This window comes from Lonchura striata, chromosome 3 (assembly GCF_046129695.1).
Source record: "Lonchura striata isolate bLonStr1 chromosome 3, bLonStr1.mat, whole genome shotgun sequence".
NCBI lineage: Eukaryota > Metazoa > Chordata > Aves > Passeriformes > Estrildidae > Lonchura > Lonchura striata.
The window spans coordinates 35,619,797-35,645,176 of NC_134605.1; the positions used below are offsets into that span (position 1 = coordinate 35,619,797).

Consider the following 25,380-nt stretch of genomic DNA (forward strand, 5'->3'; position numbering starts at 1 on the left):
GTTGAATTAACACAGGGTAAAAAAGTAGAATTTTGGGGCTCTTAGAATGGGGTTCCAGGGGACAAGATGGAGGGATTTGGGCGTGTCCTGACCCTCTTCTCCTTCTTCTTGTCCTCCATGTCTTGGTATGATGGTGGCACTTTTCTATTGGTTTAAGGCAGAGACACACTGCCTAACATAAATGGTAGGTATTGGCACATTATTGTAAACATACTACATGTAGTTTTTCGTATAAAATGTAAACACCACCTTGGAGGGCAGACAATGCCATGGCTGACTTGCTAGACAGAGCTCAGCAGGTCAGAGGAAAAATGTTAGAGATAAGAAAAAATAACCTTGAGAAGACAATCCTATGTATTCAGACTTCTTCTTTGGCTCTGCAGGCTGGGGAACAAGGTCTTTTACATTCTCGGGGTCACCTCGACACCCAGACCCTGAGAGGTACATAGAGTATAATGCAGTTAGTCATTCAATACAGATTTATTAGCTTTCCTAACTATACAGAAAACAGTATGCATGTGTTCTTAAAATCTTTTTAACATGGTAGTTTGTTAGAAAAGGCTTATTTGTCAACTTTTAGCATGCTTGACACATTATTTGTGCTCTTCTCTTAAACATGTGCTATGAAGAACCATAGCTGCTTTTGGCTGGGGCTACAAAATTCACATAAATAGTTTTAGATTCAATTAAATTATGAATTACAGTGGTTGTCTTCTGAAAGCATTGAATTTTCAAACTTGTTGGAGAGAATTGAGGAAGTAGTAGTGCCTTTATTGTAAAATTCAAATGTCAGCTCTTGGCTTTTCTGATCCCTTCTGCTTCTCTTTCTCCCATTCCCTCCTATGTTATTGGGGGAAAAACCAAATGAAACCAGAAAACCCCAATATCCTATATAGTTTAAATCAGTTGCATTTGTTGTGTGCTATATTTATTGTTATTGGTTTTTGAAATTGTTTTATAATTTAGTAAAATTAAATAATTGCAGTTTGCATGCAGTACTCTGTGTCAGACTCATACAGAATATTTTGGCATTCACAGAAGCTGTAGTTAAGAACTGAAGTTGTTAACTACACTAGGCAGAAAAAGTAGTTATGGCTAGAAGTACAGCCCAAATTTTACCCTTTGGTATGTTGTTATAAAATACTGTTTACTGTTGTGTGGTATTTCACAGTTATTAATATAGCATTCACAACTGGGAAACTGCAGAGATTCATATAGTACAGAACAAGAGCAACTAAGAATTACAGCAACTTGTGGTGTGAGTTACAGAACAGAGAGCACGAACAAATTTAAGGGTACTTTGACAATCAAAATACTCTCAACATCCAACTGATTAATTATAGTAGGAAATTGCTGTGTGTCCTGTAGTTTGAAATCAGATATTTTTTCAGGTGCTTGGTGCATTTTATCTTTATTTCTGTCAAGGAAGATAGTTGGGATATTTCTTGACTAATTGTTAAGTATATTTGTGCTGTATCAAGAGTCAAGCTGAATAAAAAAAGCTGCTCTTTGATAACAAGTATGCACAGGAGATATTTTGCTGTAACTAGATTGCTTTAATTATGAAAACAAGACTCTAACAGTTTCTATTTCCATATATGTAGAACTCTGTATAAGATAAAACTTCTTATAAGCTAAGAAGCAGCAGGCTCTAAAAATTGCAGGTCAGGAAGACAGCTCTGCTTATGAAAATCCAAAGCCAAATAACAGTGGTGTATTATGTCTCCTGTGTGGAACTTTTTGCCTTTTTCCTGCTCCCAACCTTGTGTTTAATTTCCAGCCCCTAGTCCCATTTTGTTCTGTTGTGAGGCTGATACTGGCAGCAGAGGATTGTCAGCTGCCTACCTAACAGAATCAGTAGTCACCTATCATTATCCTGAGCAGGGTGGTTAGGTAAGCCATCTCTGTGTGCAGGATGCTTCTGGTACCTCCCCATGGCTGGAATGAAGTGGGGGTCTTTCACCAATCCATTTCTGGGCATCTCCCCAAGCTGCAGGTTTGAGAAGTGAATGTGGGTGATTCAGCCATGTCCCACCTCAGATAGGAGCCAATCTCCACGTGGCAGACTGCAGTAGGGAGCGCAGGACTTGGGTCACTTCTAGTCAGCTGGAACGGCAGACAGAGCCAGGGCCTTCATCATTCCAGCCTCCTGTCTCAGGCTGTGCGCAGTGGAGCTGAGAGTGTTTGCTCATTGGTTATGGATGTGAGCAGCTGGGAGAAAGAAGGCATTTGAATAAGCTGAGTTCAAAGTACTGAGTTTAAAGTACTGGAGATAAGTAGCAACCGCTCCATCTTTCACTCTGTTCAAAAGTAGTGTGTTAAGCCCATGGATTCCAAACAGCTACTTTTTTTCATCATTAAATGTATAAGAGTGGGTGCCTATGGCATTTATTGCAGGAGTTTCCAAAAATAGCACTGAGCAGTAACTACTGCCAAAAAACCTCAGAAAGTGTTGAGAAATACCCGTCAGTTACAGGAACATTCAAGTGCTGGAAACGGGAAGAATGTGCTCGGTATCATCGTGATTCAAATTAGTGAAGTGGCCTGGGAATGCGTAATGTCGGTTTCATAGTACAATCCAGATTTTTCTGACATCCTGGTTGCTTTAGCAAGGTAGAGGTGAATTTGCCTCATGCAGAACCAACATGTCTCTTTGGCAGGAATGCCAGTTTCCAGAAATTCAGAGGAACAAGTTCAGCCAAGCTGCTGCTGAGCTTGTGTAATTTACAAACCAGCTGGCACCACAGAATGTTTCCAAAATACAGCCTATTAACAGTGATCCTGAGATGGTACTAATTTATTTATATTCCTACCATCTCAGCAGATTTTGTTTGCAGGTTGTCTGCCTTAGTATGTTCATGAGGTTGTTTCATCAGTTTAGTGAGTCAACGTATATTCGTCTATGCAAATATTTTGAAGAGTGAGTTTTCTATTCGTTTTGGCAAGAAGCTGTCATTGCCAATCATCCTACTTGAAAATACAAATTCTGATCTGTTTTATAATTAGGATGCCTCTTTGAGTAACAGAATAATTTTATCCTTTTCTGTGGAGCCAAAAATATGGCCAAATAAAGGATGGTTTTTCAGTTCCATTGAAACTAAATTTTAATTTTCAGAATTCAGTAATAGAATTCTAGAGGGTAATGCTATATTTAAATTTTTCAAGTTAATAAACTTAATTATAACACATGCTCTTGCAAATTATACCCTAAAAAAATGAGTTTCTAGAGGTAAATTGTACATCTGAATTGTTTCTTTGTGAAAGGTGCATAATTGTTTGCTTTTTTCTTTTATTTTCCCCCGTAGAAAATGAAAAGCATAAACAGTATGTCATGAAAACATTTAAAACAAATAATTAAGAAATACCTACTTTCAGTTTTTAAATTGATTTTTGTTTCTATGTTACTGTGATGAATAAATAGCTTTAAAAATTCAAATGATATGAAATATATATTGGTGGTATTCTTTAATTAGATGTGTTTATTTTGTGATTCATTATGCATGCAGTTCCCTAGCTAAATAATGTACTATTTCCAGAAGTGCAGTTTGCTTTTTCTGGTTTGCTAAGCAGTCACTGGATGTTTAAAGGTAATTTAATTTTAATATATTTAGGAGTTCAAGCATGTATTTCTTTGAACTCATTGATGAGGATAGAAAAAGAACTCTAATAGACAATTTCAATAACGAAGCACACAAATCAAAAGAATGTGAGGAGAAGATTCTAAATTGAACCCTAAGGATGTAATTTCAAACGCTATATAACCTGTCCTTTTTATAGTTTAGACTTGCTGGAATGACAGCATTCAGCTGATGCTTATAAGTTGTCCCTTATGCAACAGGGAGAAATATAAGTATTGTCAAATGTGGTTTACTGTTATGCCTGTGTATAGCCTGAGCCTTTAAGTCTCAGGATTCAGCAACTTAAAATAAATGCCTGGTGTTGTGTATAAATATTTGGTATATTGCACTAAGGACTGGGACGGTATCAGAAAGAAGGAATGTATTGAATTACTTTTTCTCAAAAATGACTATGAAAAATATTTCATATAACGTTGCCTGTAGTTCTAAGGAAATAAAAATTTTACATGTAGAGAAAAAAGAAAAGTGACTTTTTGAGGAGAAATCGGAGACATCCTTAAAAACCAGAGGAATGCCTCACAGACTTCAAATGTATCAAATGCAAATAGGAAAACAAGCTATTCCTAGACCTCTGGAATGCAGTCTGGGCTTTTGGTCACAGTATATTTTTTTTTTTTTTTTAATTTTTTTTTTTTTTTGTAAGTAGGCAGAGTGGTTTGGAATAGGAGATCCAAGTTCCTCCAGACATTGTTGCTTCAGCCGTATGTTAGAAATGCTTCATAGCTGCTTTCTTGCAAGCTGAATTTGAACTGTAGGTGGACTTATTTTTATAATAATGAATTAGATTGTTTTCACATACCCTATCCCTGTATTGATCATGGGCTGAAGTCAGGGATACAGTGCTCTTTATGTTTGTTTGCATTTCACTGTCTTCCAGGGTGACAAATGTGGGTTTTAGGAACTAGAGCTAGGAACCACAAGGAATCTCTGCTTTGGCATTCCAAGGCAGAGTAAAGAGCACTGAATGTAGCATCTACAGGTTTAAAGTCCAGGGATGCAAAGCTGTGTCTGATAAGTAACAAAGTCCTGGGATGATATCATGGCCAGAAATTAAATAAATCAGAGTTCTGCTGTTGACTTCAGTTAAATCAGGATTTTATACTAGTGTATGGGAAAACAGCTTGTATGAAGACCAGTTAAACTGTTTGGTTTTCTTTTGTGTATGGACCAAGCTGTGTACCAACCTTTCACTGTAAAAATCTCTGCAATCTCTTATTAGATGGTGATGTAGATCTTTGACAGATGGAGAAGTGAAAAAGAAAAAATGTGTGCCTATTCTATGCAAACTTCTCTGTCTCTGAAGCAATCTGTATGGCTCAGTAGAGCACTGTCAGTAGGAAAAATGAGAATTTCATACAGTTTAACTTTTGTCCTTGACCTTGATGCACTAGAAAATCTTACCTTTTACCTAATTATTTTAGAAATAAAGCAAGGGCATAATTATGATAGTACTCATAATTATAGCATTTGTTGGGCCCATTAACAGTGGGGGGGGGGAGGGGTGAGGCACTACTGAATTGAAATCTACACTCACTTTCAGCCCTGTAATTGTTGCTGAAAATCATGAACACTTCTCAGACAAAAATATTATTGTCTTTATATTTTCTAGGTTTGCTTTCTGAATAATTATTTTAAGACAGTTTTCAAGCAGCCAGTCTTTTTAAGGCAGTATTAAATTAAGCAAGTAAATTAGGAAAACTGGCCTATTTTTAAATCTAGATTCCTTGCATGCTGTTTTTAGATTTGCTAGCTGTATGAAATGTTGCAGTGGTCTATGTACGCCAACAGCTACTGTTGATGTACAAAACTTTTTCTTTTTTTAATGTCTGAAATGAAAAGGAATATGTTGTATCTCTCCTGATGCTGGGACACTAAGCCAATACAGAAATACTCCTAAAATGCTCCTATTAAGTCTTAAAGTGATTAGTCATGTAGCTAAAATTTACCATAGTTGGTCTCCATTATGAAACAAGCTTGATAAGCTGATAAATAGCATTGTGGTAGAGTTTGATTTTTTTTTAATGGTATCTCTAATAGAAGTATAAATAAAGCATGTTGACTTTAATCTGTTGTCAAGGTTCTTAGTCAAGGTTCTCTCTGCAGAGAAATGTCTTGGTTCATGAGAGTGAATAAGTGCTTTATCAGTTCTGTTATGTTTAGTCTGTTCTTTAGCTCTACTAAAGTGACCCTTTTACATCAGGGACCTTGTACTAACACAAAAAGGATGTAGGCACAAACTATTTCTCTGGATGTTGTTTTTCTAAAAATACATGATGATGAACCCATAGTTATAATGCACCATATATATGTATTTTTAGTGAATAAAATGTTATTTGGCTGAAATTCAACAAACTACAATTCACTAACAATTTTTGAAGTTGCTGCCCTCTGATCCTGCATAAGTTTACTATCCTAATTAATTAGAAAATCTTTTTTTGTGTAATGTTATGTTCAAAATATTTGTGTATATATGTTGCAAGGTTTTTGAAGTTCCTTTACCCCAAAATTAGGCTGTTGATAAGTGTAGCTGTCCCCTCTTTCTCTAGTTCTGCCCACAGCTGGAAGCATTCCATTTTGGTGGTGACTTAACATGTCTTTATTGCTCAATTTTGTGGTATGAAGAAATAGATCATATGAGTTGTTTATCTAGTTCAGGTAAGAAACTAATTATACATCTGAAAACTTAGATGTTAAACATATTCTTGGCCTAATGCAAATATTATTTCTATGTCCAAAACTTTTCATCACTAATCTTTTCAATCTCTGGAGTACAGCACAACGTGTACTTCTCTTCTTGTCATGCATCATTTCCAGACTTCCCATATGTGGTAGGAAGCTTGCCATTGTTTCATCACTTGAATTTATGTGACTGTTGTGGAGGACTTGGGTAAACTTTGGGGTTTGGGCTTTTTCTGGCCCTCCATCTTTAGGATTGCTAAATTTTGTGCTGTAACTTAGGAAGAGCAGCCCTTATGGTGTTTCAGGGGGCATATCCTGTAGCCAGTACAGTCTGTCAGAGCTTCTTACTGCTGATTTCATATACCAGAAAAAGCTTCTGCTGATGAATACACATATTGAACATGGAATCTGGATTTAGTCTTGAAATTCTCAAGGCTTGTTCATCATAAATTATACTTCTTGTCAAGTATATTTAGAAAGCCTTCAGTTAATGTGGTGAAGATTCCTAATGTGCAGTGACCATTTTCCCTCTCAAACGTGCCGACATAATTTGTTCTCCTATGAGCACTTCTTGTGTATAGTACTTGGGCAAAGTCAGTATTGTATACATCTGCTAGTAGTTGCTTATGTAAGAAATCAGTATGTATTACAGAGGGATAAAGTGCTCCAACTTGCACACTTGACACTTCTTAAGCAGGAGGAAAGTAAGGTCTGTTTACATTTTTTCTGATGTTAGGAAACCGATATCCTTAAGCATAAGGATTTCTGACTTTCACTGATCTCAATCAAATTTGAGGTTTTGTCATGAACGATTACACTGGCACTCTTGAAAGTAATAATGATCAATTATATCTTGTCATAGTTCTGATTATGCATTATGTGGAAAAAGTATTTATTTTTTTAGTCTAGAACTTACTGCCGTTAATTTTTAATTAGGGTTATTTTGTGTCTTTCTCTCATGTATTCCCTAAAGAATTTTCTCTGGAATTGCAGTCAGGCTTTTCCCTGCCTGTGCCCTTTCTGAACACTCTTAGATTTATGAATATCAATGCCTTTAAAAGCCTTCCTTGTTATTTTGCCTCAGCTCTTTGCACCTTAGTAATGCTTTGAGTTTTATCTTTTGATCCAATTCTGTACGCTGGAAACTTTGGGCTGATGAGAGTCTCTTGGTTGTTTGGCTGCAGTCATCAGAGATGTCATTTACGTGTGTGGCATGTGCTTGGTTGCTTCTGATGCATATTGTCCTGTTCATCAGTGCTCAATTTCCTCTGCAGTCCAGGTACTCAGAGTCTTCACGTCTTCTTGTCTAGCCACCATTAATTGTCTTGGGGGTTTGTGTATTTGCCTACTTGTACATAGGTCTAGTTTATAAAAAGGTTATAAACCTATGATGTATTCCTTTATATCTTACTCCTGAGAAACTTGGTTTATGCTAGCAAGATCATACTTCTAAAATATTTTCTAGGCATAACAAGCAGTAGTAAGAAATATTTTTTTCTATTCCATCTGCATCTTTGCAAAAACTTGATGGGGTAGTTATTTGCTCTTTGCATTTATGTTTTTCATAATCATTAATGAATCTGTTAGAATATGAAAGACAGGCCAAGGTTTTCAGCTCTTTGCTAGCATTTTTACCTCTATTTTGGTATTATATTCCTAAATGAGAGATTTCTGCTTAATTCAGGCAAGGATATAAGTATATTCCTGGAGAGCATTTATCTTGCGTGAATATAATTGCTAGTCTGGAAGACAAAATAATAATTGAGGTTTTTCTGAACTACTGTAACAAAATTGTATACAGTTTTAAGTTACTTATTAACCTGAATTGAGGTATTATCAAACGATGTAAATGTTAATAAACTTCAAAAGGAAATATTATAATTACTACATATTCAAGAAAATGAATCTTTTATGTTCCGTATAATTGCCCATTTTAAGCTTACAGCACTGTTTAATAATCTAAGATTTCTTAGTAGTCTCTTGTAATATAAATTTTCAAAGTTCTATTCAAATTTCAAATAAATCACATCAACCTACTAGATTCTTTGTCTCCTTTGTCTCTTGTTTAACATGCTCAGGTGTTGCAGATGATAGATAAATATAATTGTTCATAAATAATACATTGGGATGAGAACAGTTCTCCCAGCTAGCCGGACTATGCCCCTGCCTACGGATGGATCCTGGGGTGAAATGGACTGTTCCATCCCACCCCCCAAAAGATGTATGGTTCACCCCGCACCTCTGTACCCTCCCCTAAAACATTAGTATATGCAACCCCGTTGGATATGCCTCATCCCAACCCACCTCGGAGCCCCTTGATAAGGAGGCTTTGAGGGGCCGCGTGGTCTCTTGGAACTTCCTCCCCTCTTGGAACCTCCTCCCCTCTCTTGGAGCTTCCCCTCTCCTTGAGCATCCTTCTGTCTCTCCCCTCCCCACCCTCTCAGGCTCGGCCACGTGCTGTGCCTGGGAGCATGAGGCAGAACCTTCTGCACCCCCAATAAACCTCTTTCCTCAAGAGCAAACTTCAGAGATCTCTGCCTCCATTAATCTACACCGTGCTGGAGCCTGCTATTTTCCACACTCAGGAATTTGAGTAGATTAGTGATGCATGGTTTTGCTTCACAGCAGCTGTGCTCAGTTGCCTTTATTGTATAACATCCATTGTGGGAGTTTGTTTCTATTTTTAGTTTTCATTTTAACATGCTTTTCTAATACCAAAGTCTGTCTCACGAGTTGACAGATTAGAAATTATCACTAGTTAATATGTCTTGATCCAAGTAACTTCTTTTTACAGTGTCAGTATAAGATGCCACTAGTATTATGGAAACAATTTTTCTGTAGAAAATATAATGTGAAATGGGAAAGGGAAAAACATACTTGAATTTACAGAAGGGACTATATTGAAATGACAGAGTGCTGTGGTTAAGTAAGTCTGCTGCTAACTAGCAAATTTCATCTTGACCCAGTGCTGCAACATAGTGGATGCTTGAAGGGCAATTTCTTGCTGCAGATGTTGGTGACATTAGCAGCCACTCTTTTAAAAGCTGAGTTTGATAGTGACAAAATATCTTAGCTGACTGTAGTATTATCAATGTAGCATCCTGGAAAATTACAACAAAAAACCTCAAAATGGAGAGTTAACCAATAAAAGCAGAGTAACAAGAACAAGTCAGCATGTAGGTTTTCTGTTGTGGAGTTTTTTTTCTTTTTTGCCTCCTTGAGCTTCAATGATAAGAGGTGTCTGGAATGTTGAAGATACAGCTATGGCTGAAAATCTATACAGAATAATCCAGATGTCAAATTAATTCATCTGGATTTGTGAAGACTTCATGGGTTAAGTGTTAGTGAAAGTATGCATGAGGTAACAAATAATTTGTGACTCCTAGTTGTTCCTTTGGTGAGTGGTAAAAAGGGAAGTTTGTGAATTGCTGTTAATGTGGGACAGACTCAGCTGGTTTGTGCTCATCATTGTCTCAGACTTTTCTAGCCTTAATGCAGACTGTTTCTTTAATGGTGGTTTAGGATACTTAATACTACAAGAAGAGTTTTTAAAAATTGGTGTCACTTGTATCTTGATGGCACTTTGGGAGTAGGGTGGAGCAAATTTTTATACCTCTTTCAATGAAAAGATGCAGTAGGTAAAAATTGCCTTTTTTTTACTGATAGAATTAACACTTATAGTTTTAAGTTTTTACAGAAGGAATGTTCTTCAAATTTAATATTTGAATGCTGTATTACATGAGGAGTGCTTGCCTGCTGTTGCATAACTTGCAAGATCTGTAGCTTCCTTCAACTTGTGCCACTAAGCATCTCTACTGTTGCTCTGCATCTGAATATTTAACCATCAGATACATTTCTCTTGCCTTAAGAGCTCTTTGTGCTTTTGACATCTAGAAAATGAATCATTGCTTGTGATTCTGGAAAACTCAGCATATTTCTGTAGAGACCTGGGAGAATGTTTGTTATCTACACATTTCAGTTTGTGTTGTATGTAAAAACTTAAGTCATAGTTGGGCTCTTTTCAGAGAGTTTTGTTTCACAGAGCTTACACCAGGTTATGCTGGCAAATGGGATCCAACCAGTGAACAATTCAGTTGAGCCTGCGAATACAAGCAATCACTTTATGAGCAATCACTTAGGAGTTAGATAATCCCTGAAAGTATCTTGGACAAGGCTTTTACCACAGAAATTACATATAAGAGGGGCAAAACTGGTACATGTGGATAAAAGTTAATGTTTCACATTTCTGTGTGAACCTTTATAAACAACTTTGAATTCCTTTTTACCCTTTTTATCTTGGTGTAGATTGAATATCTTTATTAAAATTTGTTGTATTTCATTATCAATTTGATTATAATTGAATAAGATATTTTTTATATTATAAATAATATTCTACCTCTTTAAGGTGGTAGAAAAAGTAGAAATTAATAGCTTGATGGTATTATTTGAAAGCTATTTAGTCATATCCAAACTACTGTCTTTGCAAAATTTTGCCTGGGGAAAAACTGTATTGCAAAGATATAAATCAAGGCAGTTTTATAAAGAAGATATTAATGCAATGTTGTAGGGTTGTTCTTGTAGGACAAGCAGGTCTCAGTGGTTGTTTTGCAGTGTTTGCCCTGTATTTCAAGGACAGAGCTTTTTAATATGCCCTAAAAATACATGTTTGCGCATAAAATCAATTTTTTGCAGATCTTTTGCAATGGTGAAAATAAAGAAAAGCTGAATGTTTCTCTTTTATGTTTGGTTACTGGTAGGACTTTGTAAAATAGGCCATATTTGATTAACGATGGGTATGATATTGTAAAGGGCTTTGGAGAAATCCCATCTGTTCATCATCACCTGGGAAGTTAAACCTTTTCATGTATCGTTAAAAAAAAAAAAAAAATTAGAGAAGCAGTGGAAGGAGGAAACAGCTGGCAAAGGTCAGACTGAACTAGCAACTGAATTTTAACAATTTACGGTAGGGTAGGGGGTTAGTTCTATTTCCATGCCTTTTGAACTGGCCTGGCCTGCATATTTTCTTTATTATCTCATAGTTTTAGAAAATACTAGTTTTTTTCTCCTTTTGATATTTCATTGTGACTTTGGGAGGAAATAATGAAGAAGGAAGTAATTTGTACGTTCATGAAGCAGCAGTGTTAACAATTCATATTTTCTGAAATGTTGCTATCTAGGAGCCAGGCATGGGAGCATCAGGCTTTCAGTAAATAAAATAAAGAAAGCAACCTGAGTGAGATCTGTCTTAGTTTAGTCTAGACAGTACTTTTCATGCCAAATGTTGTCGATCTTATTTCTGCTTGCTAGAGTTATTCTGATACATCACATTCTTTCTCTGGTTTATCAATCGAGAGCTTTCTTTTGCATGATAGCTGAAAATGTTCCTTCTTCCTCTGTAGTGCTCTTGTAACCTTATTACTATTTATCATATTGTTCGTTTCTTGAAGATGAAGTTAGACATTTGTTTATCTGCCTGGTGTACACTTAAGCAATGGGAAGTTTTTGTCAAGTTTATTAAGCTAATGTCAGTTATATACCAAGATAATCAAAGCTGAGTATAATTGTTTAAGAAAAAGGGCCTAGACAAGTCTTAACTTTGGTTTTGTGCGATTATTGTAAGCAGATAACTTGGTGATTTAGATTAGGTGGTTTAGTCTGCATTGAAACAAAAATTTAACAACTTGCATATCATGAGGAAGTGTTTCCTTTTAAAGAATTGGATTGATGAAGTTTACAGCTTTCCTGTGTAGTACTGAGTAAGCCACTCTTAGAAAACAAAGCTGTCTTAGCAGTAATTTATTAACATTAATATTTAATACAAACTAAGTTATAATACCTGAGAAGGAAGGAAGAGGCAACTTTTGTAAATTCGAGTTTAGTGGTTAAGCTTTCAGCCTCCAACATATGGCATTCATGATTTTGGTGTGGTATGGTGTGTTGTTGCATTTTAAAAATTTTTTTTTTTTTAAATATAATTTCAAGTGTTATGATGGATTTTAGTAGGTTGACAGTTGGACTTCAGTGTGGTTGGATATGTGGCAAGATAAAGGGTAAATACAAATAAAAGGACCTAATACGAAGAAACAAGGAAGGCCTGGTTGAACACGTGAAGATTGGGCCAGCCTTGGCTACAGTGACCAGGACATGGTGGAGCTCAGTACCTTACACGAAGGAAGAGGGGCAGCAATTAAGATTGCAACCCTGGACTTCCAGAGAGTTAACTTTAGCCTATTCAGGAACTTTTTTTTGACAAATATCATTGGAATGTGCCTTCAGGGAAGAAAGATCCAAGACAGTTGGATTCTTCCAGCAACTGGTCAATATTCAAGGATTTTTTTTTTTTAGGACTCAAAAATGGTGCATCCTTATGAGCAAGAAATTGACCAAAATGGGCAAGAGACCTGCATGGATGAATATGGAACCCCTGTCAGTACCCCAGCACAAATGAGAGATGCACATGAGAAGGAAGCAGGGACAGAACACTTGAAACATAAGTAGAGGTGTTGTCAGATTATGCAGAAATGCAACAAGGAAGGCTGAGGCCCATCTGGAATTAAAAACCTGACCAAGGATATCAAGTACAGGAAGAAAATACATCAATAACAAATAGAAAATTAAGGAAAATGTGGGCCTGTTTTTAAATGAAGTGGGGACTCTGGTAATAGAGAATACAAAGAAGGCAGAATTACTGAATGCCTTCTTTCCATCAGTCTTCACTGACAAGACCAGACCTTAAAGGAATGGTGAAAGGAAGACTTCTGCTTCGTCAAGAAGGCTTGGGTTAGAGATCACCTAGGCAAACTTAACATCAACAAGTCCATGGGCCATGATGGGATGCATCCATGAGGGCTGAGAGAGATGGCAGACATTATAGCTAGCCACTCATGGTCATCTTTGAAAGGTCATAGCAGTCAGAAGTGGTGCTTGAGGACTAGAAGAAAGCAAATGTCACCTCTGCCCTCAAAAAGGGCAAGAAGGAGTGCCTGGGTAACTACCTCACCTCAGTCTCTGGAAATGTAATGGAGCGCCTTGTTCTGAAGGCCATCTTTAACTGTGGCAGACCAGAAAGTGAGCAGGAATAGTCAGCATGGATTCACTAAAGGTAAATCATGCTCAACCAACCCAATTGTCTTCTACAGTAACAAAACTACCTGGATGGATGAGGGGAGAGGAGTGAATATTTTCTTCCTGGACTTCACCAAGCATTTCAACACTGTCTCTCACAACATCCTTATAGGCAAACTTGGGAGGTGCAGACTGGAGGAGCAGACAGTGAGGTGGTTTGAGAAATGGCTGAATGGCAGAAGACTTGACCAGGTTCCATACTGTTCACTCATTCATCAGTGAGTTGGATGAAGGGGTAGATGCCTCCTCAGCAAGTTCACTGATGACACAAAATTGGGAAAATATCTCTGGCTGATATCCCAGAGTGCTGTGCAGAAGGATCCTGACAGGCTAGAGGAGGGGCAGAGAAGAACTGCCCATCCTTTCTGAAGTTCAAAAGCAAATGAAGGGTCCTGTACCAGCACAGGCGGGGGGCTGACCTGCTGGAAAGCAGCTCTGTGGAGGAGGACCTGGGGGTCATAGTGAGCAACAAGCCATCCATGAGCCAGCAGTGTGTCCTTGTGGCCAAGAAGGCCAATGGAATCCTGGGTGCATTAGGAAGGGCACTGCCAGCAGCTCAAGGGAGGTGATCCTGCCCCTCTGCCCAGCCCTGGTGAGGCACATCTGGAGTGCTGAGTCCAGTCCTGGGCTCCTCAGGTCAAGAGAGATGGGGAGCTCTGGGTGCGGGTTTGAGGAGAGGGCAGCAAACGTATTTAGGGGACTGCTAATAAGAGATCATAAGGAAGACTTGCTTGAGCAGAAGTTGACCCCACCAATGGTCCCTTCCAACCTTAACCATTTTGGGATTCTGTAATGCTTTACAACTGATTATAACCTTGACAGAAAATGCTCAGCCACTTAAATGACAGCGTCTGTATTTAGTATTTTGATCTCTGCTGTTAAGTTCTACTTCTCCATTCAGTATAGACACTCTTCTGTGTGTAAAACCAGGAATGGATGTCCTTATGTGTAGGCATCAAATGGGATCCATTAGGGAAAAAGAGGTTGTACAGGAGTGATTGCAGTGATTCTTCGAAAAAATGAAATTCATATGTAAGCAGTACTGAAGGCAACGACTTTAGCTTTATCTCAGGCTGAGGGTTTCCCAGTCATACTTCTTATCAGACTGTTTTGAATTCCAAGCCTGACCTTCAATAGCAGTGAAGTCTCTCTTTTGATCTTCTGGTAGAAGCCCTAAAGACAACATAAAAAATACAGTATTTTCTCTTAGTCTGGCAAAAGGACTTCTAGTGAATGTAATGAGACTGTGTAAGTACTGTATTAGAAATATTGACTTGGAGATAGCCTGAGCAGTTATGTTTCTGTTCTACATGTGAGGCTTAGAATGTCACTATTAATGAATGCTCTTGTTAATTTGGATCAGTTTGAGAAAAAGAGCATCTGTGTAGAACAAAACCCCATTGTTTGTTCTATCCACAAATCCATTGGCTACAGCAGTTAGCAAGAATCTTGAATAACATGACCAAGGAGTTAGGCATTGCTTTGGAGATAGGGGCTGGCTTAGACTCCATATGTCAGAAAACAATGCAGTAGTCATCTAAGTTCTTAGCTGAAACTCTGCAGTCTCCTCTGTGGGGAAGGTGCTGACCAGCTGTCCTTTTTAATATAGGGTTCATGACTTATTCTCAGAGGACAGTTATTTACCCTGCAGAACTGTGGCTCTGACGGATGATGGTTTCAAATCCCATAACTTTTTTCCCTATTTCCTCCATTTTTGAAGACCAAAATAGTTACAGATCCTCAGCAGAGAATGAAGTAAAGGAGGCTTACAGCATTCCACTCTGTATGCCTTTATTTGAGCAAAGGATTATGTAGTCCTGATTGCCACTGTTATTAGGTTAGTAATTGATTCTACTCTCCAAGGAGTGTCTTGTCTGTACTAGCTATGGCTCCTTGAAGGTGTGTTATCAGTAAGGTTGTTATTTTTAAAGTGTGTTATTACTTGCTAGGTGATGGGATTCTTCAGCCTTGGGGCCCCAAAGCAGCTTGCAGTTTCACTGCATGTGGCTAAGAGCTGGCCAATCTGCTGCCTTATAAATTGCTGGAAGAGTGAAGGCCAGTTTGTTAGTGAAGAAATTATTCCTACTGCTGATGCTTGCTAAATAACCATGTGTTTTTTGATAGGGAGAGAAGGGAATTGTTATTGAAAGTTGGTAAGGCCTTGTGCAGTGACAAGCTAAGGTCATAGGGAGGAATGTAACCATATGAGTCAGGATTAACAGTCAGAGAATCCTGAGCTTGAAGGAATCTCCTTGTTCAGCAGGAAAGGAAAATGGCTTTGTTGTTAAGGGAGGCCATGTGGTTATGGGACACTTGTGGTTATAGGACATTTGTCAGAGATGTTCAATAGTGCAGGCAAAGACAAAGTGGACGGGCAAAGCAATGTGACTCTGGGACACAAACCTTGTGATTAGGTGGGAAGCAGTCTGAAAAAGGGGAAGAGGAGTAGCACTTTGCTCTTTTGCTAGATATGAGATATGGTGAAGAGGGGAGTGATTTCTGGGAACAGAAGGGGAAGGGTTTAGGTTCTACTTAATATACCTTTGTAAGAAATGGAATAAGGTTTGCATGTCTCACTGCTTCTCTGACCTGCCTGGAAAGCTCTGTTTGTTAACAAATTTGTGCTGCATTTCATTTTGATCAGGGCTTTTCCCTGTTCATCCCTATTTTCTGAGCTGTCCATGATAATTCTCTTGCCATGTCAAAAAGAAAGTTAGTGTCGTGGTTTGACACAGAAAAAGTATTTTCTTGGAAGGAAGAGGTCAATTTGAATATTGACCAATTGAAGATGGACACGCCTCTGAGAACACAGAGGGGTTAAAAGCAGAATTCCCAGGAGAACTCGCTCTCTTTGGTTCCGGTCAGCCGCAGTGCAGCCTCTCCCCTGCCTGGCCGTGGCTGGGTGGGGAGGGGAAGGCCCATGGCCTGACTGAGGTGGGCCCAAGGGTGGAGGGGCTGGAACCGGGCTGGCCCCTGCAGATGGAAGGGTGGAGAAATCTGGGATGTCTCCGTTCCCCCCCAGAGTCTCTCTCTCTGGAGAGAGCAAGAAACAGCAGCAGCAGTTTTTATCAGCAGTTCATCATGGGGAAGGAGAAGAGCGGGGGGGCCACAAGGTGCCCAGCTGCCTGTGGGAGCTGGAGAATCCGGACAGAGAGCCAGCCAGGGAGTCGGGACTTTTAACCCTTCCTTGAGAAATGAATGCTTTATGAAATTTTTCCCCTCCTTGATTTGAATGAGAGGAAGAGAGATAGCTTGGACCCTGGGATGTTAGAAGGAGAAATTCTAGGTGGGAGGATATGACGGAGTGGTTTTTTGGCTGGACTTTTCCTTGTTAGCCATAGACTGAATCGATTTTTCTCCTCCAAGAGAGACTGTATTTTAGGAGGATGCCAGTGAGCCAAGAGACCTGCTTCAGCTGGGAAAAGACAGAAGTAGAGTGAACAGAGAAAAGTAGGGGGTTTGTGGTGGTGCCCCCTGTCCTCAAAGAAGGAGAAGAGAAGAAGATCTCTGTTCTTGGACCCTCAGCCCCAGGGGAAAATGAGGGGGGGACTGTGGTCCAAAAAAATGAAAAACTGAACTGTTGTTTTTTTCCCTCCTCTTGGCAGGGCATCCTTGAAAGGAAAAATCCTAAAAGCATCTGTCCATCCATGCATTGGTGGTGAGAGCACTGTGCATGGAAAGGAGAAGGGTCACCATGGCAAACTTTTTCTCCGGGCGGTGCCATGTGTGACATGGAAACACAGGATGTGGAGCTGTGTTTCTTGGGGGTCTGTGGCACAGGAGAGACTCTGTTCCCTCGATGGACTGAGTATCGATTGTCTGGAGGGTGGAAACCTGATTGGGGTCCAGATTGTGTCTCGCTGTGGTTTGTTGGAGTTGGGTGGTGGGAGGAGGAATGCAAGGAATGCTTTGCAAGGTTTTAATTTTGAGCTTTGTGTGATTTTTTTTTTTCCTTTTTTTTTCCTTTTATAGTAGTAGCTTAATAAAATTTTCTTTCTGTTATTAAGCTTGGTCCTGCTTTGCTCTGTTCTCGATTTTATTTCACAGCATTCAATTGAGAGATTGCATTTTCATGGGGGCACTGGCATTGTGCCAGTGTCAAACCATGACAGTTATGTAATTCCTGTAGTCTTTCTTAGGTGTTTGAGCTGACAAGACAATGAGGGTGCTAAATGCTTGGAAAATTAGATGCTTACTTGTAAGGTAGCAGGTTTCCCAAGCTGCATTTTGAGAATTTGGAGTACAGTTGAATTTGTCTTCAATTTTTTACAAGTAATTTCTAAGTCTAATTTATTAATTCTTACATTGTTCTGTCTTTTCTATCTCTTTCCAAAACAGGATGATACCCCTTTCATCTCAGACATTAATGATGAATCTTCATCATGGCCAAACACAGGAATATGTGATTAAACCCAAATATTATCCAGTAAAAAAGGTGATTTCAGGAGAGCAGTCCACTGAGGGCTCATTACCACTGAGACTGGGCCAGGATCAACCTGCATCACCCTTGCGATGTGAGTACAAGTACAAAAAGCATACTGCCTTCTCTCCCGCAACAAAGCCCCCACTCCCTGATTTTTTAAGATCTTGACATTTTCTGCAGTAGCACTTGAAGACAGAGAAAGGTCAAAACAACTATACGTGAGAATTCTTAGATTAGCAAATGCTTCAATATTCAGCATTTTGTGGAGAAACAAAATGGATTTCGTGGATGAGAAAAAATATTTAACCTGATTCACTGTGGAAAATGTATCATTATTTCTAGATAATAGTTTTTTCTTCAGAAAAGGGTGCTTTGTGAATGCTTTGCTAGAATAGGCGCATCTATGAGTGTAGTCAGTGTCAGTATAATGGATACCTTTTTGGAAAGCTGGAGTTCAGGACTGTGGTTTCATTGGTGACTAATTTTCTCTATAATTTATTACGTGTATGAACTTCTGCACAGTATGGAGCTGCCTGAGAGTTTTTGCTTCATATTTATAAAAAAAAGATTGTGTAGGTGCCCAGCTTGTGGCCTTGGCTTATGCCCCATTGTGTGCAGAGCTTGAGGACAAGTTTTGGCTTAAGAGATTGAGTTTGATGAATTATGGATTAGGTATTACAGAACATCTGCTGTCTTGATTTGGAGAAAAGTTCTGCAGCTGAATAATGGACTGATTAACATTGAGACCTTAAGGTACTTGCAGTCTCCTGACAGACTTCCTTTGCTGTAGCACAAAGAATTAGATTCTGCTGAGGTTTTAGGGAAGAGCCTTTCCTTCTAAATCTTTAACTAGAATTCCTTTGTGTATGTTTGCATTTCTGTGTTGCGCATCTTTATGGTCTGTCCATTTACACTTAAATACAACTCCTTGCTTCCTTCAAGTATAAGTTTGTTGATGGTAAATGAGACTATTGGCTCTAATGGGAAGAACAGTGGGCAGCTGGAGGTCTTTCAAATAACATTTTCAGAGTGGTGAAGTATACTTCTTGAAAAGCACTATCTCCCTTTCTTAGAAGTTACAGAAATATTGATTTTTTTTTTTTTTTTAGTCACACTATCAATGTCAAGCAATAGTCTCTTTTGTAAATAAGATAATACTGCTTTTTTGCTTTTTTTCCAGTCAGCAGTTGTTTTCCTTCAAATAAAATATTAATGGCCACCAGGACTGGATTGTGACCATCTCTTCTGACTCTTACTTGTAAAAGAGTTTACAAATTCCAGGTTTATGGTTCTCCAGTATTTGGAGTGACTGTGCCAAGTTGGATTCTGACAAAAAAGAATCTTTCCTTTTGGTTCCCTTTTCCAGGCTGTTTATTCTATTCTAGTCTATCTTCAGTACACACAGTACTCACAAGTATCAAGCTGCCACTAAATTGATGGATTCTGTGAGGTTTTTTATTTTTCTTCTATGATAGCATAATGAGATGAGTATGCAGCTGTAAGACAAGGGAGCCAATGCTTCTGCCTCTCTAGCTAATTTGAGCCATACTGTTACTTACAGTGCTCTGAAGGACATGACTAAGAGAAGGACAACCAGGAGCTGAAGACAGGAGTGGTTTTTATCAAATTCTAAGAAGCCCCTTATTGAGCAGTGCATTAGTAAAACATTCTAGCCTTATTGAAAAGCTTAAGAGTCCTAAAACAGCCAGAGGACAAGTAGTAAAAAGAGATTCTATGGCCTGATAAGGTCAGCCATGACTTAAGTGTTGACTCAGAGGTAAAATGCAAGCTATTTGGATGGTGTCAAAATTTCTGATTCTGAGCTCTCTGTCAGCCTAAAAACACTGTCCCATTGCCTTTTTCACCTGTTTTCTACATCTGTGAGGTGGGAGTCGGTGACAGCAACTTCTGATGAAGCAGTTTAGATATCTGCTAGTACAGAGTGCAGTTCAAGCTGTATGTTGTTAGAGTCTAGCATTTTGTATTGCTGGCCTGAACAGGAGACCTAGAACTTGGTCAGCCATATCTGTTGGGGTTTTCTGGTTTCTGGAGGTGCTGGGATGAACTTGAAGATTAGAAGACTGCTTATTTTCATAAAAATTGAGTTCTAAATTCCAGTTGTCAATATTTTAATGTTAGGGATGTTTGAATTAACTACAGTGAGGTAAGATTAGGATGTGAATCTTTGTGTCAGGTGTTCTGTGATAACCACAAATATACAGTTCTTAGTCTTGTCTTGACCAGAGATGGACCCTGTGAATTAGCTCATGCTTATGGTTGATGTTCATTGTCTAGTTCATTTATGAGAGTAGTTGATGATCTCATGGTGCTTTGCCATTGCTTTTAAATGTATAATTTTATTTCATGGGACAGGCTCTCATTTCATTGAGCAGAGGATTTGGTAACGGCCATGTGGAGATACTTGAAAAGGAAGAGGGGGAAAATGTAATGATTTTATTAAATAGCAAAAGCCAGAAAGTTAGTACTGAATGCTTCATAACCTTTTATTTATGGTAACATTAAAGAATTATTTATTTTTTTAAATGAGAAGAAATAGTATCCAGGCAATACTTGATAGCATGGCCCAAGAGTTCATACCTATCAATTAACACGGAGTGCAAAGCTACTCATTCTATTGGGTTTTTATGAGCATTTCTATGCATTTTACTTCAAAGTATTAACACTGTGCCAGAGACTGGCAATTGTGAAAAATGTACCCAGTAGAATAAACTTTTTTCTCTAGCTGTAGCTGGTTTTGATTTTTCTGAACTTATATAGATTCTTTCAATCCAGTGATATAAAATGGGTGGTCTGGAATAACTCTATTTGCAACCTGGTAGTTCATAAAACAGTAGGAAGATTTTTTTTTTTAGTAATTTAGTAATTCAGGTACATCTACCAGACATTTCCCACTAGTCCCTTAATGGCACTGTTAAATAGTAACCACTAATTATCTGAGCATGAATCCTCTAAATATCAGTGCTTGTATTCCTGGATTTATAAATGTAGTGCTGAAGAAAATTAGTTAAAGGAATTTGTGTGGTTTCTGTTGGTCTAAAATATATACGGTAGTAAACAAATTCTAAATGTAGTCTTTTTGGAACTCCTTTCAACATAGCTATTGTGAGAACTGCTTACTACAGCAGGAAGAGGCTAGGAAGTTCTCAATTTCACTCCATCCACTCCTGGTTGCTATATTTTTCAGCCTGAGATGTCTGTGGACTAGTGTTTAGTGGCATTGTGTGTTTTGCTCATTGAGCTGAAAACAGTGAAATTTCTGCTTCTGAAATCAGTTGTCTGGTGTTGCCTGCATCTGGAGGACAATTTTGTACACCCCCTCGCCAGGGTACAGTTCCTCATAAGCACAATGATGATGCCACTACTTCCCTGTTGTAGAGGCATGTTGAGAAAATATATTAATTAGTGACTAAGGCAACTACAGAATGCACTTTGACAGCAGAAGAAAAACTCAAGAGTACTTTACCTACATCTGGAAGTGTATTATGTGAAGTAAATAAGGCATGTGTTTGTATAATGAACTTATCCCAAGGAAGAAGGGAGGATAAGAAAGAACATGAGACTAATCTCTCTATTCAGGAAGATAATGTGAGAAGTAAGTGAATTTTGCAATTGACGTTACATGTTAGGTTGATAAAATTAAGCACTACGGACAACTACTTTCTTCTAGGTAGATTGAATTGTTTAGATCTTCACCAAAATTCTTTATAAAATTCATTAAAGAGAACTTGTCTCTACTTTAGGTAGTAAATGAAAACATGTCTGGAATTTAAGTAGTAAAGGTTACATAAAGTTTAGTGAATTTGGGCTTGCAGCACTGTGTCTTAGTTGTATGTATTGTGGCTAGAAATTGGACAAATATGCCTGTATGGCTTTTGGACTATTAGGATCTGCTCATGGTTCTGTGGACAGCTCTTAAATTCTTGTGTAAGGCTGAAACAATATGAAAGTCGTGTAACTCCTCTAACTGTGGATGCATTATATTGCAGCATATTTTACATAAGTTTATACACATGAAATAAACTTAATGTGGAAGAAAAATGTCCCAGCACTTAAGAGTTCTGATGTGCAGAATACCCTGCTCCAAATTTGGCATAACAAGAGCTTTTCTATATTGGCAGCACAATATGCTTAGTGTAACTTAGTGAATCTCCTCTGTAAGTTTATATGTAATTACATATGCTGGCTTCACTGATGACTTCAGAGGTTGATTTGAGCAAATCCCAGGTGTCACTTTGAAATTCTAATTTAAACTACTTTTGAGGAATTGCCCCATTCTGACTTCATTAAATGACACTTACTTCATAATAATAGTATTTCCCTGCCAGGAAGTATGGGTAAACAGCTGCAAAAGGCATAAATATTTTACTGCTTAAAAAAGTGCACACAGGGATATGATGTGTGTTGCATATAAATGTATCTGTATGATTTGACATTCTACCCAAGTTCAGACTTTGGAGGAAAAACTCCCTCTGGTCTTCACTGGGTCAGACACTCTTTCCACCATTCTTGATATTGCTTTGTGGAACTGCTCTTCATGAACAGCAAAATAATTCTCTCTGGCTTTTCTTAACTAGATCACTACATAGTGATCTTTGTAACTTGTGCCTCTCAATGTATTTATAGATATTAAATTACAGTGTTAGTATTCCCAGCTAGAAGTTTTGGTAAATTTGGAGATAAGGAGGATCTTAAGGCCAAACTCTGAACAAGGTACAGCCAGCAGAATGAGTTGAATGAAACCAGAATGAGCACTTAGAAGACTAACATTAAGAAATAACTGAACAATTACAACATAGTCTTTTTTGGGGGAATGCAGTCAAATTTGCTTCAGTCACTCCTGGCAACATTCATGTATTACTCCTAAAATTGTATATAGTAAGTTGCAAGAGAATGGGGTAAGTGCATAAATGTTGGGGACTTTCTTGTTTCATTTTCTCAAATGCATGTGTGTTCAAAGCCTGTCCTCTCATTCCAGAGGCAGAAGGGATTTTTAAAACATAAACTAAAAAGTTTAAGAAAAAATTTTGGTCTTGTCAGCATCAGGGTCAAACAGCACTGGGGCTTTTTCAAAGAACAATTTTAGTGTGAAGCATTATTTTCCTCTCTTCCATTTAAGAGCATTATTCTTCCTGCTATTGAACAGTATGGTGATTCATAACAGCCAGTTAAAGTTTACTTTGATTCCAGCAAGACTTGGAAACAACAGGATAAATTCTAGGTACAAATTGAGTTATGTAGATTCACATTAGTGCAGCTAACTAGCAAACCAAGCAGCAAATTTAGCTTGCTTTTTCCTCAAAAATAGAGTGACAAATTCTGAAAAAATAACTAACAAATGAATACAGTTTGTTTAGTAATTATAAAAGACTATAGACTTCTTTGAAAATCTTGGAGACAGAATAGCTCTGTATAAATGCAAGCTATTTCACTCAGTATACTGTTGCTCTAGGAATTCTAACAATACCCTTGCTAAGCTGTCTGTGATTGTTTTTGTATCCATAAAGGGCTCACAATTGAGGAGTCCAGAAAATCAGCATCCCCCCCCCAAAATGCACTGTATTTTTTCTCTTTGGACTCTGAAAAGATTTTATGGCCTGAGCTCATTAGAAAATAAATGTCTGCCTGACAGGCAAAGGCTGCTGGTGCTTTTATAGAAACTGTTTTAAATGTTGCATTCATCCAAAAATGAATTCTCATCTCTATGCTTTAAAATACAGAGACGGATGTACTACAGAATGAGGAAGAATGTTGGAAAACATGGTGATCTGGCAATCGGAATTAAAATCAGTTCAAAGCATGTAATTGCTGGGGGAAAATACAGACTGAGACAAATGCGTCTCAACTTCTGAGATGAAAGAGTATTGGCTCCAAAAGCAAAAATTTCTCAAGAAGATAAAAAGAGGTTGTCCAGAAAATTCTGTAGGGGAAAGCCTTTATGATGTTTTAAAAATGTTAATTTAGGTGGATATAGAGACCTATTGAACTCACACAATTAAACATTAAAAGTCCCTTAGCCTGGCTAACTCCAGAGTTGCTGTAATACAAGTTTTTGATATCAAGAATTGATTCCGATTGTTGCAAGTAGCTGAGTCTGGTTTTCTTCATAGGAGATATGAAAGTGCTCTTCTGTCAGTGCCATTGCCTATGCTAGAAAGAATGAACAAATGTAGACAAAAAAAATTACTGTAAGAAGGTTCATACCCTATGAAGCTGAGATTTCAGAATCAGTGACATCCTTATGTCTGTTGTCATTTTTTCCCTCTTCAGAAAATTAGGGGGGAAAAAAAGATCTTGGCTTCATATACTGCTGAGAGAGAAGATTTTTAAATGATGATTCAGCATGCAGAGGTGGCTGTACTCATTTATAACTTAATTTCTTTATGTCCTGTCCTTTGTCACTGTTTACAGTTTGTTGACTTCCCTAGTGCTTTTTTGTTGTTTCCCTTCAGGAAATGAGATGTCATGTGGATATACTTTAGTAAGATAATATTAATTTAATTTTTATTCCCTATTCCTCCTGGAAATTATGAGCTCTTGCAATTTAGACTTTTTTCATTTGAAGGAGTTGTGTATGTTGGGAGGGGGAAACTCTCTCCAGAACTTATTTTCTTGATAAGTTATGTATTTTCTTGAGAAATGCTCTTCCAGCTTAAGATTTGTAATACTGTTTTCTAATATTTGTACTATTATTGTGAAAGAAGCCTAAATAATAACATTGGGGAAAAGGCATAATTTCAGATGAGTACTGAATTTAAGGTTGCAGTGAGCCTCATTCTTAGTGTATAAGACCGAATTCAGATCACCTCATGAAAGAGTCCTGTTGATAAAGTGGACAGTGGCATAGTATTTAGCTGATAATATTAAAGCTCCCATATGGTTGTAAGTTTGTGTGTAAAGATGTTGACTTCATTAGCAGACTGTGCATTGCAGCAGCTTTCATCAGTGGAAAATTGCTTGTGGTGGGCTGTAAAGTTACTGCTGCTTTATTACAGCCGAGATGAGGATTGTAACCCTAACCCTAGCTATGTGCCTCAGATACAGGTCTGTGTCTAAATGTGGCTTTTGGCATATCGCTCAAGTGAAAGCCTTTTGGCTCTAGGTATGCTTACATACCTAAGAAGCTGGATAATTTGAATAGAAGCTTAAAAAGCCTTGTTCACCTGAATGCTGTGCTTACAGCTGGAGTAGTATGCAGCCTCAAACCTGAAGCACTGATGTGAACTTGAGCATGAGATGCTTGAAGAACTTGAAGTTTTTTTTCAGGACAAGTACTTCACTCTGGGAAAGTTAGGCCATCTTGATGCTCATATTTTGTGTAATTAATATTTGAAATTGCAGCTGAAGCCCTTGACTGCCTGCCTATCCTTAGAAGTACACTCAGCTGAACTCTCCCACAGGATTAAGCTCCCTAAGACTGCTATATAGCATAGTGGTATCTGGAATCCAGCTGAAGTGAAGTCACATAGTTCTTCAAAGAAAAGTGTTTGAGCCTTA

The 25,380-nt window shown here is 38.1% G+C and overlaps 1 protein-coding gene across 1 annotated transcript in view; it reads left to right on the forward strand.

Moving 5' to 3' along the window:
- Positions 1-25,380, forward strand: part of LTBP1 (latent transforming growth factor beta binding protein 1) — a 188,567-nt gene that overhangs the window by 31,383 nt on the left and 131,804 nt on the right. The window contains exon 4 of the mRNA XM_031504314.2: positions 17,781-17,956. Within this exon, the coding sequence (XP_031360174.2) occupies positions 17,781-17,956 (176 nt within the window). The remainder of the gene's footprint in view (positions 1-17,780; positions 17,957-25,380) is intronic.